The following is an 18,048-nucleotide window of genomic DNA, read 5'->3' on the forward strand; positions in this document are numbered from 1 at the left end:
TATTCACAATTTAGTGTCACCCAGCACACCTAGTTCATAGCACTTCTGTGTTAAAACAGGCTAGTGTTTGCAGTCTTAAGGCTGATTTACAGAACCCTCCTGATTTTCTAAGAGCTAATCCTGTTCTGAAGTAAGCCTTAGAACAGCATCTTTTCTCGTTTGATCTTGGGACGATGGTGATTATCTCTGGAGAGCTCCGAGGTTTGTTGATCCTGTTATTAAAGTCACCGCTACACTGACCTGCAGTCAAGAGGTTTGGCATTACATAACCATGGTATACAGACTTTCAGGATATCTCATCTTTTTAAAATTAATTTGTAATGTTTATAGTTTGAGGTAAGATCTGTTGAGGTTCATCGACACGCAATCGATCATCAACGGTTTTTGGCGCCACTGCAACGAATTAATAGAACGAATATTCATATAAAAGTGTTAACAAACTACAAACATGGCGGATATACACGACCAACAGACAGGTAGAGAAGGGGATTTGAGTGATAAATAATCAATGTCTAAGCTGATGAAAAATATAAATTTAATGTAATTCATGTTATATTTCATCTGCAGTAACACTGTGAACTTTTATAATGATACGTTTGGTGATTAGCTTTTAAATGCAAACACATGAGCTGAGTTCTTGGCATGATAGTCCTTCGACAATCACATCAAGGTGCCTCTTCATTTCTCTCCAATACGTTAGGAAATCAAATTAAACGAAATGTGGAAGTTAACTGTGATAAGATGATTGACAGTGCAGTTTAAACAGTGACAGGATGCACGTAACTGAGCAACAGAGCGTCCATTAAAGTCAGCATGAAATCTAAATTTAATATATTTACTTTACTAGCGCACATTGCAAGTCTTCATGTGTGAACAATTAATTAGTTCATGATAATCCGCTGAAAAAAAATTGTCTCGGTAATCTTTAATTAAAATCTGAACATTTGCTTCCACTATGGAATGGCATTCCTCCTTTGATGACGTCAGTTTGACATCTTGGGCAGAATATCCTTAAACACACCCCTCCAACCTTTAGGTTAGCTATGATGAAGTAGTTTGTCCCAAAGCTTGGCTACTATTCTGCTACATACTCAAAAGTATGTACTTTTTCTTCACAAAAACCATACATACTTTTAGGGCACAGTATAAGTAGGCGAATCGGGAGGCAGCATGTGACTAACGGTCTTTACAATGGTTAGCACTGTATAAAGGTCATAGATCACGTACTTTTCACAACTCATAAGTAACTTTCGAAACTGTTTATGGAGTTTTTGTCTAAGCTACTGAGAAACGTGCAGTTCATTGAACGTCAGTCCATCACAGCAGCCTCATTTTCACTCTTTAATATCGTTTAATATCGAACAGTTTTTCCTTTATGCAAATCAGCACATATGAATGATTTCTGAAGGATAATGAGGCACTGAAGAATGAAGTAATGATGCTAAAAAAACATTGTACATTATCGAGTTAGTCTAGGAGCTTGCCTTTCTGCTGGCGTTTAGCTATGTTTCGTGGAACTGTCCCTCTCACACTACATTTGCACTCTTTTCCTATTTCTCTATTTCCTTTACTAAAAAATAAGATCATCCAAATAAAGAAAGCTACCGGAAATACTTTCGTTTTTTTTTTTTTTTTTCACCTTTGATTTCAGTCTTTGTCTGATGATTATACGCCCTCTATTGCTGGCAAATTGTGTTTACTCCAGTTTATAAAAGGTATTCTCAAATACTTAATGATAATTTAAAGAAATAAATATATATCAGAGTTAAGCTTTAATTGGAAAATAATTCATGTATTTTTTTTATAATGCATTGATCAGAAATGACTCGTTAGTTTGATTGAAGCCGTTTTAATAAACACTCTTAGTTTTACAAAATGTTAGTTGGCATTGAATCATGGCACATGAAAATCTGTAGAGTATATATCAACTTTTTATTAATCTAAAAGGCCAGAGAATTTCCTCAATTGTATATATTAGCTATGAATGAGAAATGCACAAGATAGCATAGCTATTTTTACTTCCAACTACAAAACTTAAAAAAAAAAAAAAACATACATATATATAAAATAAGTGGAAGATTTTGCTTATGTAGATAAATGGATTAACAGTCGTTCCTGCGGTTTACCTTCTTTATTCTAAAAACTTTAGCTTTTTTTAAACTTTGTCGCCTCCTTCTGGACACACAGATATATTGAAAATATCCAATATTCAGATACCAAATGCATTCACAAAAATAAAGATTTTGTAGCTTGTTTTGTTTTGAGTATATTTGACACAGGATCTTTTTGATAGGAATTACTTAAGAAATAGTTTTTGTATGGTCTTGAAGTCTTGTGTCTTCATGCAGAAGATGTGGCTCTCAAATCTTTTTCTTCTCGAACAAATCTTTCCAGGTGGGAACTATCTTGGAATAGACTTTTTCAATCTGGAAACAGTTTTCAGAAAAGTTACTGAAAAGTTCTTTTCTACCAATGTTTTCCGGAATTTTAAAATGAGAGGCTAATATTGACATTTTCATAGTGTCAGAATGTCAATTTAAATGCATATTTTGTGTGCAAAATGTTTTACCTGCTCTGACTTTTTAACCCCGTATCGTAACATTGTGGCCTGATGTTCGCTGTTGTTGAACAGGATGTCAAAGGTGATGGGTTTCGTCATGATTTCATCGATCTCCGGCTTGATGAGAACGTAGAAATCTCGTGGTGGATGCTTGTCATCCAGGTAGTTTCTTACCTTGTATTTTTTCCCGACTACATCAAGCGGGTCTAGCTTTACCGAGGCGTTTATAGCTCGGCCGAAAAGGAGGAGTTTGGTGTCTGAATCTTGAAAAGAGATGTTATGAGAACAGTCATAAGTTCTAATTGACTACAAAGCTCCTCACTCTCAGGTAATCCAAGATGTAGATGAGTTTGTTTCTTCATCAGATTTGGAGAAATGTAGCATTGCATCACTAGCTCACCAATGGATGCTCTGTAGTGAATGGGTGCCGTCAGAATGAGAGTCCAAACAGCTGATAAAACATCATAATAATCCACATAACAAGTGAAAAGCTGTGTGTTTGTAAGAAACGAATCCATCACAACGATTATTTTTTTTACTTCAAACCAATGCTTCTGGCTAAAATACGAACTCTCTATTTATTACATTTCTTTCTCCAGTGACAGATTTGTCGGAATCAGGAGAGAAATCTGCACAGATCAAGCACCATTTATAATCAAAACCAATGCAACTCTAAACAAATATGCTGTTGGATTTTAATATGAGAGACAATAATAGATTGACCTTTTCACTAGAAGCATTATTATGGCTTACTGACTTACCAGAAGCAATCATTTAAAGTTAATATGTCCTAATGATGGATTTTTTCGTCTTCTTAAAAACACATAGCTTTTCATGTCATAAGATGTTAACTGATGAACTGGAGTGGTGTGGATTATTGTGATGTTTTTATCAGCTGTTTGGACTCTCATTCTGACGGCACCCATCCACTTCAGAGAAACCATTGGTGACACAAGTGATGTAACGCTTAAATTCTCAAAATGATAAAAAACAAAGTCATCTATATCTCAAACGGCCTGAAGCATGAAACATTTTTAACTGGATAATTCTTTTAAAAGATGACACAGACTCACCTCTGATGGTCAGATGGGCCACATAAGGAACTCCGTCTCTTTCTCCATAGTAAACGCCAAAATGAGAAAAGTAACTGTTGCCAGGAAACTCAAGAATATCTCCGGGGTACAGCTTCGGATGAGAGTTACGCTGAAAGAAAACAAAGCTGTTTAAAAGATCTCATGAAAGCAGGATCACATCAGAACGCGATCGATGCTCACCAGTCCCATTGGTGTTCGCGGTGTTATCGATGCCTGTGCCTTTACTGTCAAGAACGCTGGAGATGTACAGCGAGTGCTTCATTAAAGAGCAGTGAAGCGTTAATCTTATCTGATATCACAAATGCCAAAGGGTATGGGGAAGCCTACGAGAACAATGAAAGTTCAGGTTAGTCGTGCGAATCCTCCGGACTGGTGTGCTAAAAACACACACCCAGGAACTGTCCTTCAGTGCCTCAGAAAGACATTCACATGAAGGCCTTTATTATTGCCATCTGTGTAGCCGTGATGCTGGATATTGATATTTGAATATCTCAGTGAATAATACTAAATCAAGGGAATAGACATGACAATCAGCTGCAACTGGAATTGCAGTGGTTTTTATTTACGCTAATAGTTTAGAAAGAGACATTTCAGGTCAACTGATGCAACAGATCCCCAAGAGAGAGTTAGATAATAACTTCCTCTTTTATCAGGAAACATCTGTTGATTAACTTGAAGCAAGTAAAATCCAAAATGCAAATAGCTGATAAATGGATCTCGCTCATCTCGGTGCTGTCGCCTCGTGGTTTCAGAAACCAGAAAGTTGTAAGCGTAAACCAGATGATCATGAAACTATCATCAAATGACAATAGAAATATTACGACAGATGTACATTTTTTCTAAAGAAATGATGGGTGTTGTGGTTATGGTGTTTTGAGTTGTGATGAAGTTTAAAGAGGAGTTTAACACGGCTTTATTATTGGGTCTCAACATGAAGCTTGATTTGAAGTTTTATTCAAGTTTATGTGCATTTTTGAGGCTTTTAGTTTAATATTTTCTGAGCAGCACAAGTACTGTACTGTATGTGCACTAGTAATAGTGATGCTAGAAAGATTAATCAGGGAATTAGCATTAGCTGTATTATTATAGTTCAGATCTTATTAGAGTTTTTATTCAGATTTTATTTTTCATTTCATTTTTTAAATACTATATTCTATTTATTTCTTCATTTTTATTTCAGTTTTAGTTATTTTAATACATCAAGTTAAACTAAATAAAATAATGAGAGGCAACTATTAGCTCAAATAATTGTGTATCATTTATTCATTATACATATACAGTACACTCAATGGCCACTTTATTAGGTACAACTGTTCAATTGCTAATCACATGGCAGTAACTCAATGCATTTATGCATCTAGATGTGGTGAAGACAACCTGCTGAAGTTCAGCAGAACGGGGAAGGAAGGGGATTTAAGTGACTCTGAACGTGGAATGGTTGTTGATGCCTGACGGACTGGTCTGAATATTGCAAAAACTGCTGATCTTCTGGGATTTTCACACACAACCATCTCTAGGGTTTACAGAGAATGGTCTGAAAAAGAGAAAATGTCCAGTGAGCGGCAGTTGTGTGGACGTAAATCCTGACTTGTCTCAACGGTTCAGGCTGCTGGTGCTGGTGTAATGGTGTGGGAGATTTATTCTTGGCACACTTTGTGCCCCTTAGTACCAACTGAGCATTGTTGACATGCCACAGCCTTCCTGAGTATTGTTGCTGACCATGTCCATCTCTTTATGACTACAGTGCACCCATCTTCTGATGACTTCATCCAGCAGGATAATGCTGAAATCATCTCAGACTGGTTTCTTGAACATGACAATGAGTTCACTTTACTCAAATGGCCTGCACAGTCACCAGATCTCAATCCAATAGAGCAGTTTTGGGATGTTGTGGAATGGGAGATTTGCTTCATGGATATGCAGCAGAAAAATCTGCCGCATCTGTGTGATGCTATCATGTCAATATGGACCAAAATCTCTGAGGAATGTTGTTTGCTTCTCAATTTTCAAGTAACGAGAACATTGTCATGGTTTCAGTTAATTATAATAACCCTGTGATGTGGAGGTTAAACTGAAGAAGGCATGTGAAGCGCTCAGCTAAAGACTGGGTAAAGAGATACTGGTGTGTTTAACAGTGTCAGCTGTCAGTGACTTAGCAGAGATCAGATGTGACGAGAGAAAGTTCTGTCTGCATGATTTACCCGTCCTGTTGTCATCATGAAGAACACATGCGTGGAAAGACACTTTCTCTCTTTTCTTTCACAGTATGACAGACAGATCCTGGTAGGAAACATGTTTGAGAATGGCATATATACATGCTTGTACTACTGTGGATTCAGTTCGGCTCTTCTAGAGGACCATCGTTACACTCTTCACTATTAAATGTGTTTCAGACAAACCCTCACCGGATCTTCTTTTTGCATAAAAGACATAAAAAATTCTTATTTCCAAACTGCCACAAATCATTATACCAGTGTTATTTCTGTGTCACTGAGATACTCTTATAATTTGTATATATATTATATATATAATATATATTATATTATTTTAGTCTAAATAAAAAAAAAAAAAATGTTTATTTGGCAGCTAGCTGAAATAAAATAAATGTTTTGAATAAAAATAAATAAATAAATTTATTTCAATTAATGATGCTTTTGTATGGTTTTATAAAGTCATTTTCATGCCTCCAATAGCTGAATTATTATTTATTTTTCTACAGAAATACTGGCAATATTTAGATACATCGCAGGTGTTTCTTCATATTTCTCCTTTCTATAATGACCATTTTAATCATTTCTCTAATAAAGGAACAAACTTTTTGCGAATTCATACTCTATTTATAGTTCCAGTTTCTATAATATCACTTTACATCCTTTTGTAAATTCCCTTCATTTTTAATGACATCATCCTCCAGGAAGTGACATCATTTTGGAAGAAAAACATCAGTGAGTAATTGAATTCTGGGGAAGAGAAAGCTAAGTTCAGAATTCTGGGAGCTCTTTGTAATCATCTGTTCAATTTATTAGCTATTTCTGAGTAAAAAAAAAAAAAAAAACCCTACAACCCTACTTTTTTTTAAAGTGTAGAATCAATAAATATTAATTTCAGCACTGCAGCACATGACCGACACTTCTGATATGTCTGTCCTTCACAGGAATCCCTAAACAAGAACACGTCCTGCAGAATGAAGCTCCCTGCACAAGTGAGCGCACAATTGTCATGCTGGGCCGGAGGAAGCAGCAGCGGTCAGACAGAGGCATGTCTGCCATTCAGATAATGTGCTAGAAGCACATGCCTTTCCCTCGCATTCTCTCAGGAGCTCTCAGGATGAGAGACGGGGTCTAATCGTATCCCAGCTGAACATGCCGGCCTTGGAGAGAGGTGACATTTCTGAAGGAGGAAAAGTTTTGTGGTCGCTGCCACCTGCCGTTTGGAGCATATGCAGCGATCCCCCAGCTGCTGCTTCAACTGCCTCTGAGGAGCGTCTGCGATCTGGAGCTGGGATGCCCTGGGTTTATTGAGTTATTTAGTGAGGAAACTCTCAACAACACTCTCACACTTTTAAATGTATTTATACTGCAACCAGTCTGAACAGTTGGGTTATTAAAGTTAATTACAAATATGAAAAAATATTATATAAAAAAAATAATAATAATTTTAAACAGTGTTACTTGAAAAAAAAAAAAAAATTTAATTGCAAAAATATGTTAGCTACTTTCATTCCAGCTAGTTTCAAAGGGGACGTTTCTTATTTTAACTTAGTTTAACTTGATACTAAAATAACTAAAAGTAAAACTGAACATTATACAAATTAAAATTAAAGATGACAAAATTACAAAAAAAAGTACTAAAACTTTAACAGAATTGAAATGAAATAATATAGAAATCTAAAAATAAAAAAATGACTAAAAACTATAAAAGTATTTCAGTAAAATGCTGGTGCCAACTGTACTGTAGAAAGTCTATAGGATCACTTTTAGTTGGTAAGACACAATTATCTTTTTTCAAATGAATTTTCCACTGAAGATCGGCTCAATCTCAGACCATCATAAATGATTTGAGGCATCAATCCCATAATTAATTATATATACATTAGATTCTGAGCCTTTCTTTCTTTAGTGAAAATATATATATTTTTAATAATAATTTGCATGCATAACAGCTGACTATATATATATATATATATATATATATATATATATATATATATATATATATATATATATAGTATATTTGAGTATATTTGTTTGTGAACTGTCCCTTTAAGAGCTGAGAATGACTGTCATATATTTTTATTCCATTAAATAATTTAGTTTCAGATCATTTGTCTTAATAATTCTCCCAATACACCCCAAAATGAAAATTTTGTCGTTTAGTCACTAACCCCAATGTATTACCCCCCATGTACCCCCTTAATTTAAGATATTTTGGATGAAAACCGGGAGGCTTGTGACTGTCCCATTGACTGCCAAGTAAACTGCACTGTCAAGGTCCAGAAAATTATGAAAGACATCGTCAGAAGAGACACAGAGGAGACAAATTGTTGAATAAAGTCGTTATTCTTGTTCTATTTGCGTACAAAAAGTATTCTCGTCGCTTCATAATGTAACGGCTGAAACACTGATGGCAGATGAACTATTCTGATGATGCTTTTCATACTGTCCTGGACCTTGACTGTGTAATTTACTTAGCAGTCTATGGGACAGTCATAAGCCTCCAGGTTTTCATCCAAAATATCATCCTTAAATTGTGTGGGTACATGGGGTGTATCCCTTTAAGGTCAATCTAACTCAACTGAATATCATTTACGCACTGACCCTGCAAACAAAGCCTCTGTTTTTGACTGTGGTAAATGACTGAGGTTTAGGCGACAGCAGCACATGCCGTGTCCCGTCACGACCCACACCTGTTTGTGAAGCGTTGATTACGCTACCTTTGACCTCGCTGATAGAAACGTACACAATGGCAGGTCTTTCAGGCGTCTGCTCGTATGGAACAGCTGTATCAACCACAGGCCGGCAGCTGGCCGCTAACACTGGCCTCTTACTCTGCTTTAACGGCTCAAACGCTAATGATTCAACAGGAACATGTGAGGAAGACATGAGCTGATCCCCTCAAGTCCTCATCATGGCCTTAAATCAATCAGGTGATTTGGTAGTTCATGGTCTATCATAGTAATGAGTTGTAAAAAGCCTGTATGAATTCCACATGAATGAGAAATAAAGGTACTCAGCATCATGATGTTTGAATGGGTTTCCATGATGTTCAGTGCATTAAAGGATAAATAATATTAAAGATATCTTCCTGGACATCTGTCTGGCATGTACAGAACAGTCCAATCCAGAAAAAAAGAAAATCTACAGTGCTGTCTTAAACTAGAATAATGTTTGTGAATTATTTCTTTTCGGTATTTCAGTAGAGGTAAGATGACAATTGTAACATGTATGTAAAAATATCTATTTATAAGTATATATCAATATTATTTTAGCATCATTGATCATTGATTAATATTGTAGCTTTTGTTAATATTTTGAAATATTTTAGTTTATTTGCTTTGTCATTTTAATGTACTTAGTTTTTAGCATTTTAAAATTAAATTAAAAATTAAATTTATGCATTTAGCAGACACTTTTATCCAAAGTGACTTACAGTGCATTCTGGCTATCAATTTTTACCTATCATGTGTTCCCGGGGATTTTTATCTACATAGTTTTTTTAATATTTAATAATAAAAAAATATTTAGTAGTAATTGAAGTCATTCTAGTTAAAAAGTAAAAAAAAAGTTGTCTTGGCAGATAGCTTAAATAATGTTTATGTTTCATACATTTTAAATATCCTCATGTTGTTTGTGTTTCATAATTGTTTACTGTTACAATGTTGCTGAAAAGGTATTAAATTACTATATTTTCGATATGATATGAAAAAATGCTCTTTATGTAATATTACATTTTTACTATATAATACCATAAGATCAGTGTGTTAAATTATTTTTATTACATTATCTTTTTTCTGGATTTTTTTTTTTTTTTTTTTTTTTGCTGGAGTAAAAAAATGTGACGACTAGCCCCAGTGTCCCATATCTGCATGTACTAGCCTACATGAAAAGCTAAGAGCATCTACATGTCTGTTATTTATTTATTTATTAAAAACCAATCAATAAACTGTGATTACTCTGTATAATGAATAACTTCTGATTTTCATGAGCCATCAGTTCATGGACAGGATTCTTCAGGCAGCCAAGTCTATTTCCAGAGTCTGTGTGCAACTGAAATAGACTGCGAGTTGAATTTCAGAGTGAGTTCTACGCTCTGCGTCCATCTCTGTCCAGTGCAGCTGATTTTAGCACACAGGTGTTGACCTTAGACATTACGAGGAACATGTTCACATTCCCCTGAGCTCTGCTCTTTGTGCAGCGGTTGCACATGTGATCACAGTCACAGAAAGAGTTACAGGCATATATATATATATATATGATCAGTGCATTTGTATGTTCTGCCATTGTCATGATCACCATCAGCCAATCAGATTGCAGGTTTAATATCTAGGCGGAGCTGAACAACATTCTTACCAGCCGATCATTTCCCTCTGACTTTAGTAGTTAGTTATATATTAATGTTTGACCTGACATTTTTCATTACCACTGTACTATCTAATCATTTAGCACTTTAATAGTTCAAATTAATTCTTTTGCACTTAAACTATTTCAGCATTTTGTTTGTGTTGAATATAACACCTTCATTCCTTTAATTCTATTTTTCTTCTCATTTTGTTTATACTTATGTGAAAATAAAATTCCTTGTTCTGTTGCACTTTTTTGCATTTATATTAGTGCTGTCAAACGAATTAATTGCATCCAAAATAAAAGTTTTTGTTTATATCATATATGTATATTTACTGTGTATATTTATAAATACACACACAGTATATATTTTGAAATTTATTTAAATCCATTTGATTTAATAGTATATAATTAACTTGCCTTCATTTGTTGCTGACCTCAAAGCTCACGTTTAACAGTTCATACTTTTTTCTCAGAATTTTATTTATATCTTAGAACTCAGATTAATTTTCTTAGAATTCTATCCCAAAATTTTGTCTAAAATTGCAAGTTTAGATCACAAATCTGATTTTATGTCTTACATTTATAAAGTAAAAATTGCAAGTTCACATTTTGCATATTTTTAAATATCAAACCTAAAATATAAATCTGAAATATAATTTCAGAACTGCTTTAAAATGTTTGAATTGTGAGAAACTAACTTTATTATTATATATATATTTTTTTTTTCCATGGCGGAATTAAGATCCATGCAAAACTGCCAAGAGTAAAATGGTGTAAAATTCTGAAGCAATGTTCTAGGAAGTTCACTGAAACTACAAGCGGATTAAAGACACGAGCATCACTGAGATACATTTCTGCACACACACCAAAAACATGCAGTTCTTTGTCAGCTGTGCCCCAGAAAGCATTTCCTATCATGCTGTCCCAATAAAAGCGGGTGGCAGTTGTCTTCTGGCCCACCCTGCCCCCCAGAATCCCCTCTTTTTTTTGAAGAAGCCATTGAGATTGGGTGTCTGGAGCGCAGGGTGAACAGCTGAGAGGTGTGATTTCACAGGCTCTGGTCTGTCAGAGCACTGAGGCCTGCCAACAGGAGGTCCAGGAGAGACCCAGGCCTCTAAAAGACATCGACAGGTGGAAGGCCGCCAACAAGGGCAGGGCGAGCCATAGAAAAGGCAGGGAAGCCAAGCCGGCTCTGGACACAATCCAGGAGATGGCAAAGGACGAGGATACACACGGAAGAGAGCGCCGGACCTGTGTTTGTCCCGTCTGATGGACTGGACACCATGGGACGGGCAAGTACTGTGTGAAGCCTGAGCTGAAACTGTCTGATATGTCAATGCTGTTGGACCGCAGGGCTTTTCAGTCTAGAACTGGCTCCTGAATGAGTCGCTCTTTACTGCTTCGTTCACTTTTGGGGGTTTTGTTTGTTTTCACTCAACTGTATTTCAGATAGAAAATGCTTTTACTTTTTAGAAATTTTCTAGAGACTAGCCTATATACAACTGACAGGGAAAGTGGACATATCCTGAGGTATGACATGTTAAACTCCATCTAAAATGATTTCTAACATATAATTTTTTCAACAGTTTAAATTTGACCAAGCATTCCGTTTTCATGATGTCATATCGAATGGAATGTTTGTACTTTTAAATGTGAGTTTGTAACACCGCAGGGCTGTTTAAAATCAGCTAGTGGAGGGAAAAAGATGATTAACTACTTTCTCTAGATGCATATTTTGTTCATAAAAAAGCCTATACTATGTCTCCTTGTGTCGTATGCTGTCCTACAGAGTATTATGTGATTTGTGAAGTATGGTGTGTTGAACAGATCTACCTGTTGCTCCTTGAGATGACATACTTCCTTATATCCCCATATACAGAATCAATCTATGGAATGTAAGGAAGTGTGTGGTCTCAAAGAGACTTATCATCATCATCATAATCTTCATCATCATCTCCTTAAAACAGAATATGGCAACAACTGACTTAAATTATGTGTATGTACCACAGGGAACACTATCATCCATCTTAATGAGTTAATGATTTCTTTAACTGTTATTTGTTCTATGAAAAATTATTGTGCATTTATAAACTATAAAAAGTAACATTTTGTAAATATATTTTATATATATATATATATATATATATATATATATATATATATATATATATATATATATATATACTAAAATGATAATGACCATAACCATTATTTGTTTCTATAATGTTTTTTAAGTTTATAATATATATATATATATTTTATGTAATTTTAATTGTATTAAAAATGTCTTAAAATATAAAGAACTACAAATTATAAAGATAGTTAATAAGTTAAACACTGTTATTTGATCTTTAAAAATTATTTAAAATGTACTATGAAATATAAAAATAAATATTTTTCTTAAATAAATATATTTTTATATTTAAAGAACTAAAACAATTAAACTTAAGATACTGTTTTATAAATATACATATATATATATATATATATATATATATATATATATATATATATATAGATTTATTTTTATTTTTATCATAGTTGATTCTATAGAGCTTAAAAACCTTTTTCAAGCAAATAAATGTTTTAAGTTGGACAACACTGCAACAAATTCCAACCAATACTCTACAAATATCTTGGGCGATATTATATTTTCCAAGAATTTTAACCATTTTAAACACAAGGGTCTCCTGTTTAAAAATGTCAAAAAAGCTGTACTAAACAAATCACTGTATAAATGTGGTTTGATCACTTTGTAAAGGTTGTGTGAAAGTCATTGGTGATTTATCAAGCTGAGCTCCTCCACCACGACATGAACACTGAAGAGTGACACAACAGCTGCTGCATCACGAATGTTTACTCTTATTAATAACTGGACAGGTGGAGGAGAGCTAATTCTGGACGGACACACCAGAGTCAGGACATACCAGAACATCCACGGACTGCGTTTCATTGTCCGGAAGGAAGACATCTTCTGCTTCCGGAGTCATAGATGAGATAGATGTTTCCAACTGCAAATAAAACATTTGACATGTGATTAATCCGATGCTGAAGTGTGAATGTCACTGAGGAAACCCATGCCTTTGTCCTCAGAAACACGTCTTAGTTGCTGGTAAAACGGAACCAAGTCAGGTGTTTGAGAGAGGTTTGGTCCCTTTCAACCAGCTACTGCGCCGTGACTTCAGCCAGCAACACGAACACAGGAATATACAGACGAGAGCTGTCTCCTAATCAGACATATGTGGTCATTACATCACTGACATGTTACCTGAATCACAAACGCATTAGAATATCACAATACAATATGTCTGTGATTACTCTCTGGAGAAGCTCAGTTCTGCTCTCTACAGGAAAGAAATGGTAAATGCTTAGACAAATAAACACAGGCAGATTTTGCTTTATGTAACAAGTTTTCTAACTTTTTTTCATGCCAGTTTTCCACTTTTCCATTTGTTGATTAAAAACAAAGTAAAGAAATGAAAGATATTTGTCCTATTATTTTTCTCTTTATATAATTATTCATGCATGGATTTTAGTTACCATACCAGATTAATAAATAACATTTATTAAAAATTCATTATTTATATAATATTACACACACACACACACACATATATATATATATATATATATATATATATATATATATATATATAAATTACTCCAAAAGTATTTTGAAAGAATAACTATGATTTAACGTATAATAGAATTAATTTAGCTTGAGATTTCACATTACAGTTGTATAACTAGCACATTATGATGAGGAATCTTTGTGACTTTTTCTTCTCCACAAATGGAAAAAAGAAAAGAAGGCAAAGGAGAATCACATGTTGGAATTCTTTGGAATACAACGAAACAAAATGCCAGTATTCTTAGAATGCTGCTTGTCTAATTAAATTAGTGCGCTGTAATCAAATACTGTAGAATAGAATACACAGAATATTTATTCTGCAGAATTCCAATTTAGTCTCATCTGTAACAAACGTCTCAATGCAGCTGCTTTTAATACAATTTTAAAAACATCTTTATTATGAAACCAAAGGCCACTTCTGATTAACAATTTGTGTACAAATATCAGAAAGCTAAAGAAACCCACAAAAATACAGTACATAAATAATCATATTACACCATATGGCAAACCAAATATCACTGGATTCAGTGCTGTGCATCTATTTCATTCATTCCCTGATTGCACTGAACTCCTGCGGTATATTTGAGAGCGCCTGCACCAGTTCTGTAACAGAAAGAAAATGGACCAAAGTGGAGGACCAATTAAAGGAATAATTCACCCGAAAGTGAAAAGTTGCTGAAAATGTTCTTATCCCCGGGCCATCCAAGATCTAGAGGAGTTCATCAGAATTGGAGAAATGTAACATTCCATCACTTGCTCACCAGTGGATCCTCTGTAGTGAATGGGTGCCGTCAGAATGAGAGTCCAAACAGCTGATAAACACATCATAATAATCCACACCACTCCAGTCCATCAGTTAACATCTTATGAAGTGAAATGCTATGCTATGTTTTTATCAGCTGTTTTGACTCCTATTCTGACGGCACCCATTCACTGCAGAGGATCCACTGGTTAGGATCAATCAATCTGATGAAGAAACTCATCTACATCTTGGATCGTTTGAGGGTGAATAAATGTTCAGCAAATGTTTATTTTGGGTGAACTATTCCTTTAAGATCAATACATATCAAAGTGACTGTGTACAAAATGTTTAAATGTTTGTTTTGAATATGATCTGTTCATTATAAAGTGAATATGAACATGGGGTCTCCACTTTCTTCCTCATGAACTTGTTTACTCAAATAAAAGGGGAGGGGTCAAAAATGGATCCTTCCCACCCAAAGTGTGGGAAAATTAAACCTTCACTGGTTTCCATGATAACTTTTCCTAAACAGTAGGAATCACACTTTAATCTAAATAAAGCTGAAGGAAATGTTTAAAAGTCAAACGAAAGAGACACACACACACACACACACACACAATTGTGCATCTCATGAAAACATACCTGGGTCATTTTCACACCAAAAATAAAAGAAAAACAAATTAATATATAAAGAAAATGAAGGTCTATTTTAGGACCATTACAAATGTTTTTTTTTTGGCATTGTGACATTATTTTCAAAGAAAATTAAGGTAAGTAGTACATGAAAGTAATGAAAAGGATAGTTCAATATTTAACACCTGAACAATTCATTTTCTTTTTTTTCACCTTTTAACATTACAGAAAAAAATGGTAGAGATGCACAATAATGTCACAATGCAAAAATGTGTGAAAATCACCCTCATATTCCTCATGCAAAACATTCTTTTATTTAATAATCATTTTGGGGGAAATATAATGCTAGCATTTCTGAACAGTTTTCGTGAGACTCACTCATACGCATCTCTCTAATGCCCTGGAAAGACCTCGAGTGTGCTGGGGACGGACCCCGCATCAGTGCAGCATTTTACAGTGGCACCATGAAATTCAGATACAGTAAATGAGGGAAGGAGGATCAGCACCTCCCCGAGACAAGGCAACATCACTGTCATTGTGCATAAGTGAACATACAGTAGCAGCCAGACGTCTTCAGTGTCATCAAATCCCTCATGAAACAATTAGAGCTCCTGCATCGGCCTGCATGAATCTCACAAAACACATCACCAGTAGAATTCATTCCAAATTTATAAGAAAAAAAAGATTAAGAAGTTATTTTTGCATAAAAGAAAATGAATTCTGGTTTTAGGATTTGTTTTTTGCATTGTTACATTTTTATGACAGCCAAAAACATTCTCATTAATATATTGGTAGCATTTGTTGTGCTCACTTTAAATCTATTTTATGAATTTTGTCCACAAAAAAAAAAAAAAAAATAGTATACAAATTCCTTGTTTGTACATTATTTGTGGCTGTTTGTTTTAGTGTTTTGAAAAAAAAGTTAGAAAAAAAAAATCTAATGTATATTTTTTCCCCAAAATCAAACTAAAAGGAAACATGCCTCATTTTGAAAACCTAAAAGTAAAAAAGTATAAATAAAATAAAATAAATGAACTGAAAGTTAGTGTAAACAATTATTTAGCTATTCATCATTATGGTCCTAAGAGACATGGTGGGTTCATAAAAAAATAAAAAAAATAAAAAATCTTCAGTATCTGAAGAAACATGCCTCATTTTTTTCATGCAAAAATATAATTTCATAAATTTTTTTTCTTTATTTTTAGGCTGAAATATGGCGTTAGATTTCTGTGAGATTCCCCCAGTGGTGCATAAATGTGCTCTTTCGGTTCAAAACGTCGATCTTAAATTGCAAACCTGTGATTCTGAGTTTGAAATCAGCTGCTGTAAACAGTTGGACAAAATACAATCAAGTGAAAAAAACAAAAATAAAACAGCACACCGGCCCTGTCGAGACACAGTGTTACTACATGGATAACAATAATAATAATAATAATAATAGTAAGGCAACTGGAGTTAGACATCATAGAGAGCTTCCATTACATTTCTCCTTCCTCATCTTCTTCCTCTTTCTCTGGCAGCTGCATCTTGAGCCAGCTTTCGGCGGAGAGGCCGTGCTTCTTCTGGTGGCGTTTGTAATTGTCCCAGTGGCCCGTGGTGTAGCCGCACTCCTGGCACTTGAAGGGTTTCTCGCCGGTGTGCCGCAGCATGTGGCGCTTCAGGTTCATGCTCTGGTTACAGCTGTAGCTGCACACGCTGCACTGGAAGGGCTTGGAGCCCGAGTGGATGCGCTCGTGCCGCTTGAGATTCGCCAGGTTGCCGCAAGCGTAGTCGCACACGCGGCACTTGTAGGGCTTCTCGCCCGTGTGCACGCGGTGGTGCCGCTTGAGGTTGTCGAAGTGGGCGGAGGCGTAATTGCACTGTGGGCACTTGTAGGGCTTCTCGCCGCTGTGAGTCTTCATGTGGCGGGCGAGATGATTGGGGTACTGAGTGATGAACGGACACGATGTGCATGGGTACAGCTTGTCACCTTTCTCCGGGCTGCTCGGGGAGCTTTTGGACAACATGTCTAGTGTGCATTTGTTGCAAATCTGCGCCGTGGCACCCTCCTCGTCCTCCAGCACTGCTCCACACACCCGGCACGTGAAGGGAAATAGCAGCTCGGGAAGAGGGTCCGACTCTTTGGCCAAACCCTCAGCGTGCAGCAGGGCGGGAGGATGGCGGTCCGTTTGTAGGGTGTCGATGCTTTGGAGGAAGTCGGGGGCGCTGCTGATGTGCAGAGTCAGGTCAGACACCACAGACTCTGAAAGACAAAGGAACAAAAACAAGCTTCCTCTTTACAGCGAATCCAGATTTAGGAAGCCAAGTGCTTCTACTTCCTCCTTGCTTCACGCTTCGCTTCCTCTTTTGGTTTGCAGCACGAAAGTGCTTAAAGTGCAAAGTATAAAGTAAATACGCAATAGCAAGAAAGTGCTTCTTTGTGCTTCCTCGGAATCTGTGTTCCTGTTCAGCACTGATCATTAAAAATAACTGAATAAAGTCAAGTAAAATAACTGCTTCACCTGTGTGGGGAAACAGCATTCATAAATGATTTTACTTCTGTCATATGAAACATATGAGGGAAAGTGAAAAAATATAGGTCTGAAAGTTACATCCTTTAGGAATCGACTGGATCATAAAAAATGCTTTTCCCCCATGTCCACTCTTATTTGATATTATTTCAATAACTAGTATTTTTGGCATGTGTACGTTTATTATGATAGGACAAAAAGCAACTTATAAGAGAAATGAGAAGAGCCACAAGGATTTAAATTCAGATTTAGGGGAAAATTAAAAGCAAATTTGATAAATCGCATTTTCAAGTGATTTAAAAAAGCTCCAGTTTT

At 35.4% G+C, this 18,048-nt stretch overlaps 2 protein-coding genes across 2 annotated transcripts in view; both read right to left on the reverse strand.

Moving 5' to 3' along the window:
* Window positions 1-1,833: 1,833 nt before the first annotated feature.
* LOC127976319 (phospholipase A and acyltransferase 3-like) lies at window positions 1,834-4,082 on the reverse strand. The gene is made up of 4 exons (XM_052580673.1): window positions 3,835-4,082; window positions 3,634-3,763; window positions 2,570-2,823; window positions 1,834-2,426 (listed from the first exon to the last, which is right to left on the reverse strand). The coding sequence occupies exons 1-4, from the start codon at window positions 3,841-3,843 to the stop codon at window positions 2,361-2,363; spliced, it is 459 nt and encodes a 152-aa protein (XP_052436633.1). The 5' UTR covers window positions 3,844-4,082; the 3' UTR covers window positions 1,834-2,360.
* Window positions 4,083-14,343: 10,261 nt separating this feature from the next.
* LOC127976312 (zinc finger protein 513) overlaps window positions 14,344-18,048 on the reverse strand; it is an 11,151-nt gene continuing 7,446 nt past the window's right edge. Inside the window, exon 4 of the mRNA XM_052580662.1 lies at window positions 14,344-17,465. Within this exon, the coding sequence (XP_052436622.1) occupies window positions 16,702-17,465 (764 nt within the window). The 3' untranslated portion in view covers window positions 14,344-16,701. The remainder of the gene's footprint in view (window positions 17,466-18,048) is intronic.

The sequence above is a fragment of the Carassius gibelio genome, chromosome B17, assembly GCF_023724105.1.
Source record: "Carassius gibelio isolate Cgi1373 ecotype wild population from Czech Republic chromosome B17, carGib1.2-hapl.c, whole genome shotgun sequence".
Taxonomy (NCBI): domain Eukaryota; kingdom Metazoa; phylum Chordata; class Actinopteri; order Cypriniformes; family Cyprinidae; genus Carassius; species Carassius gibelio.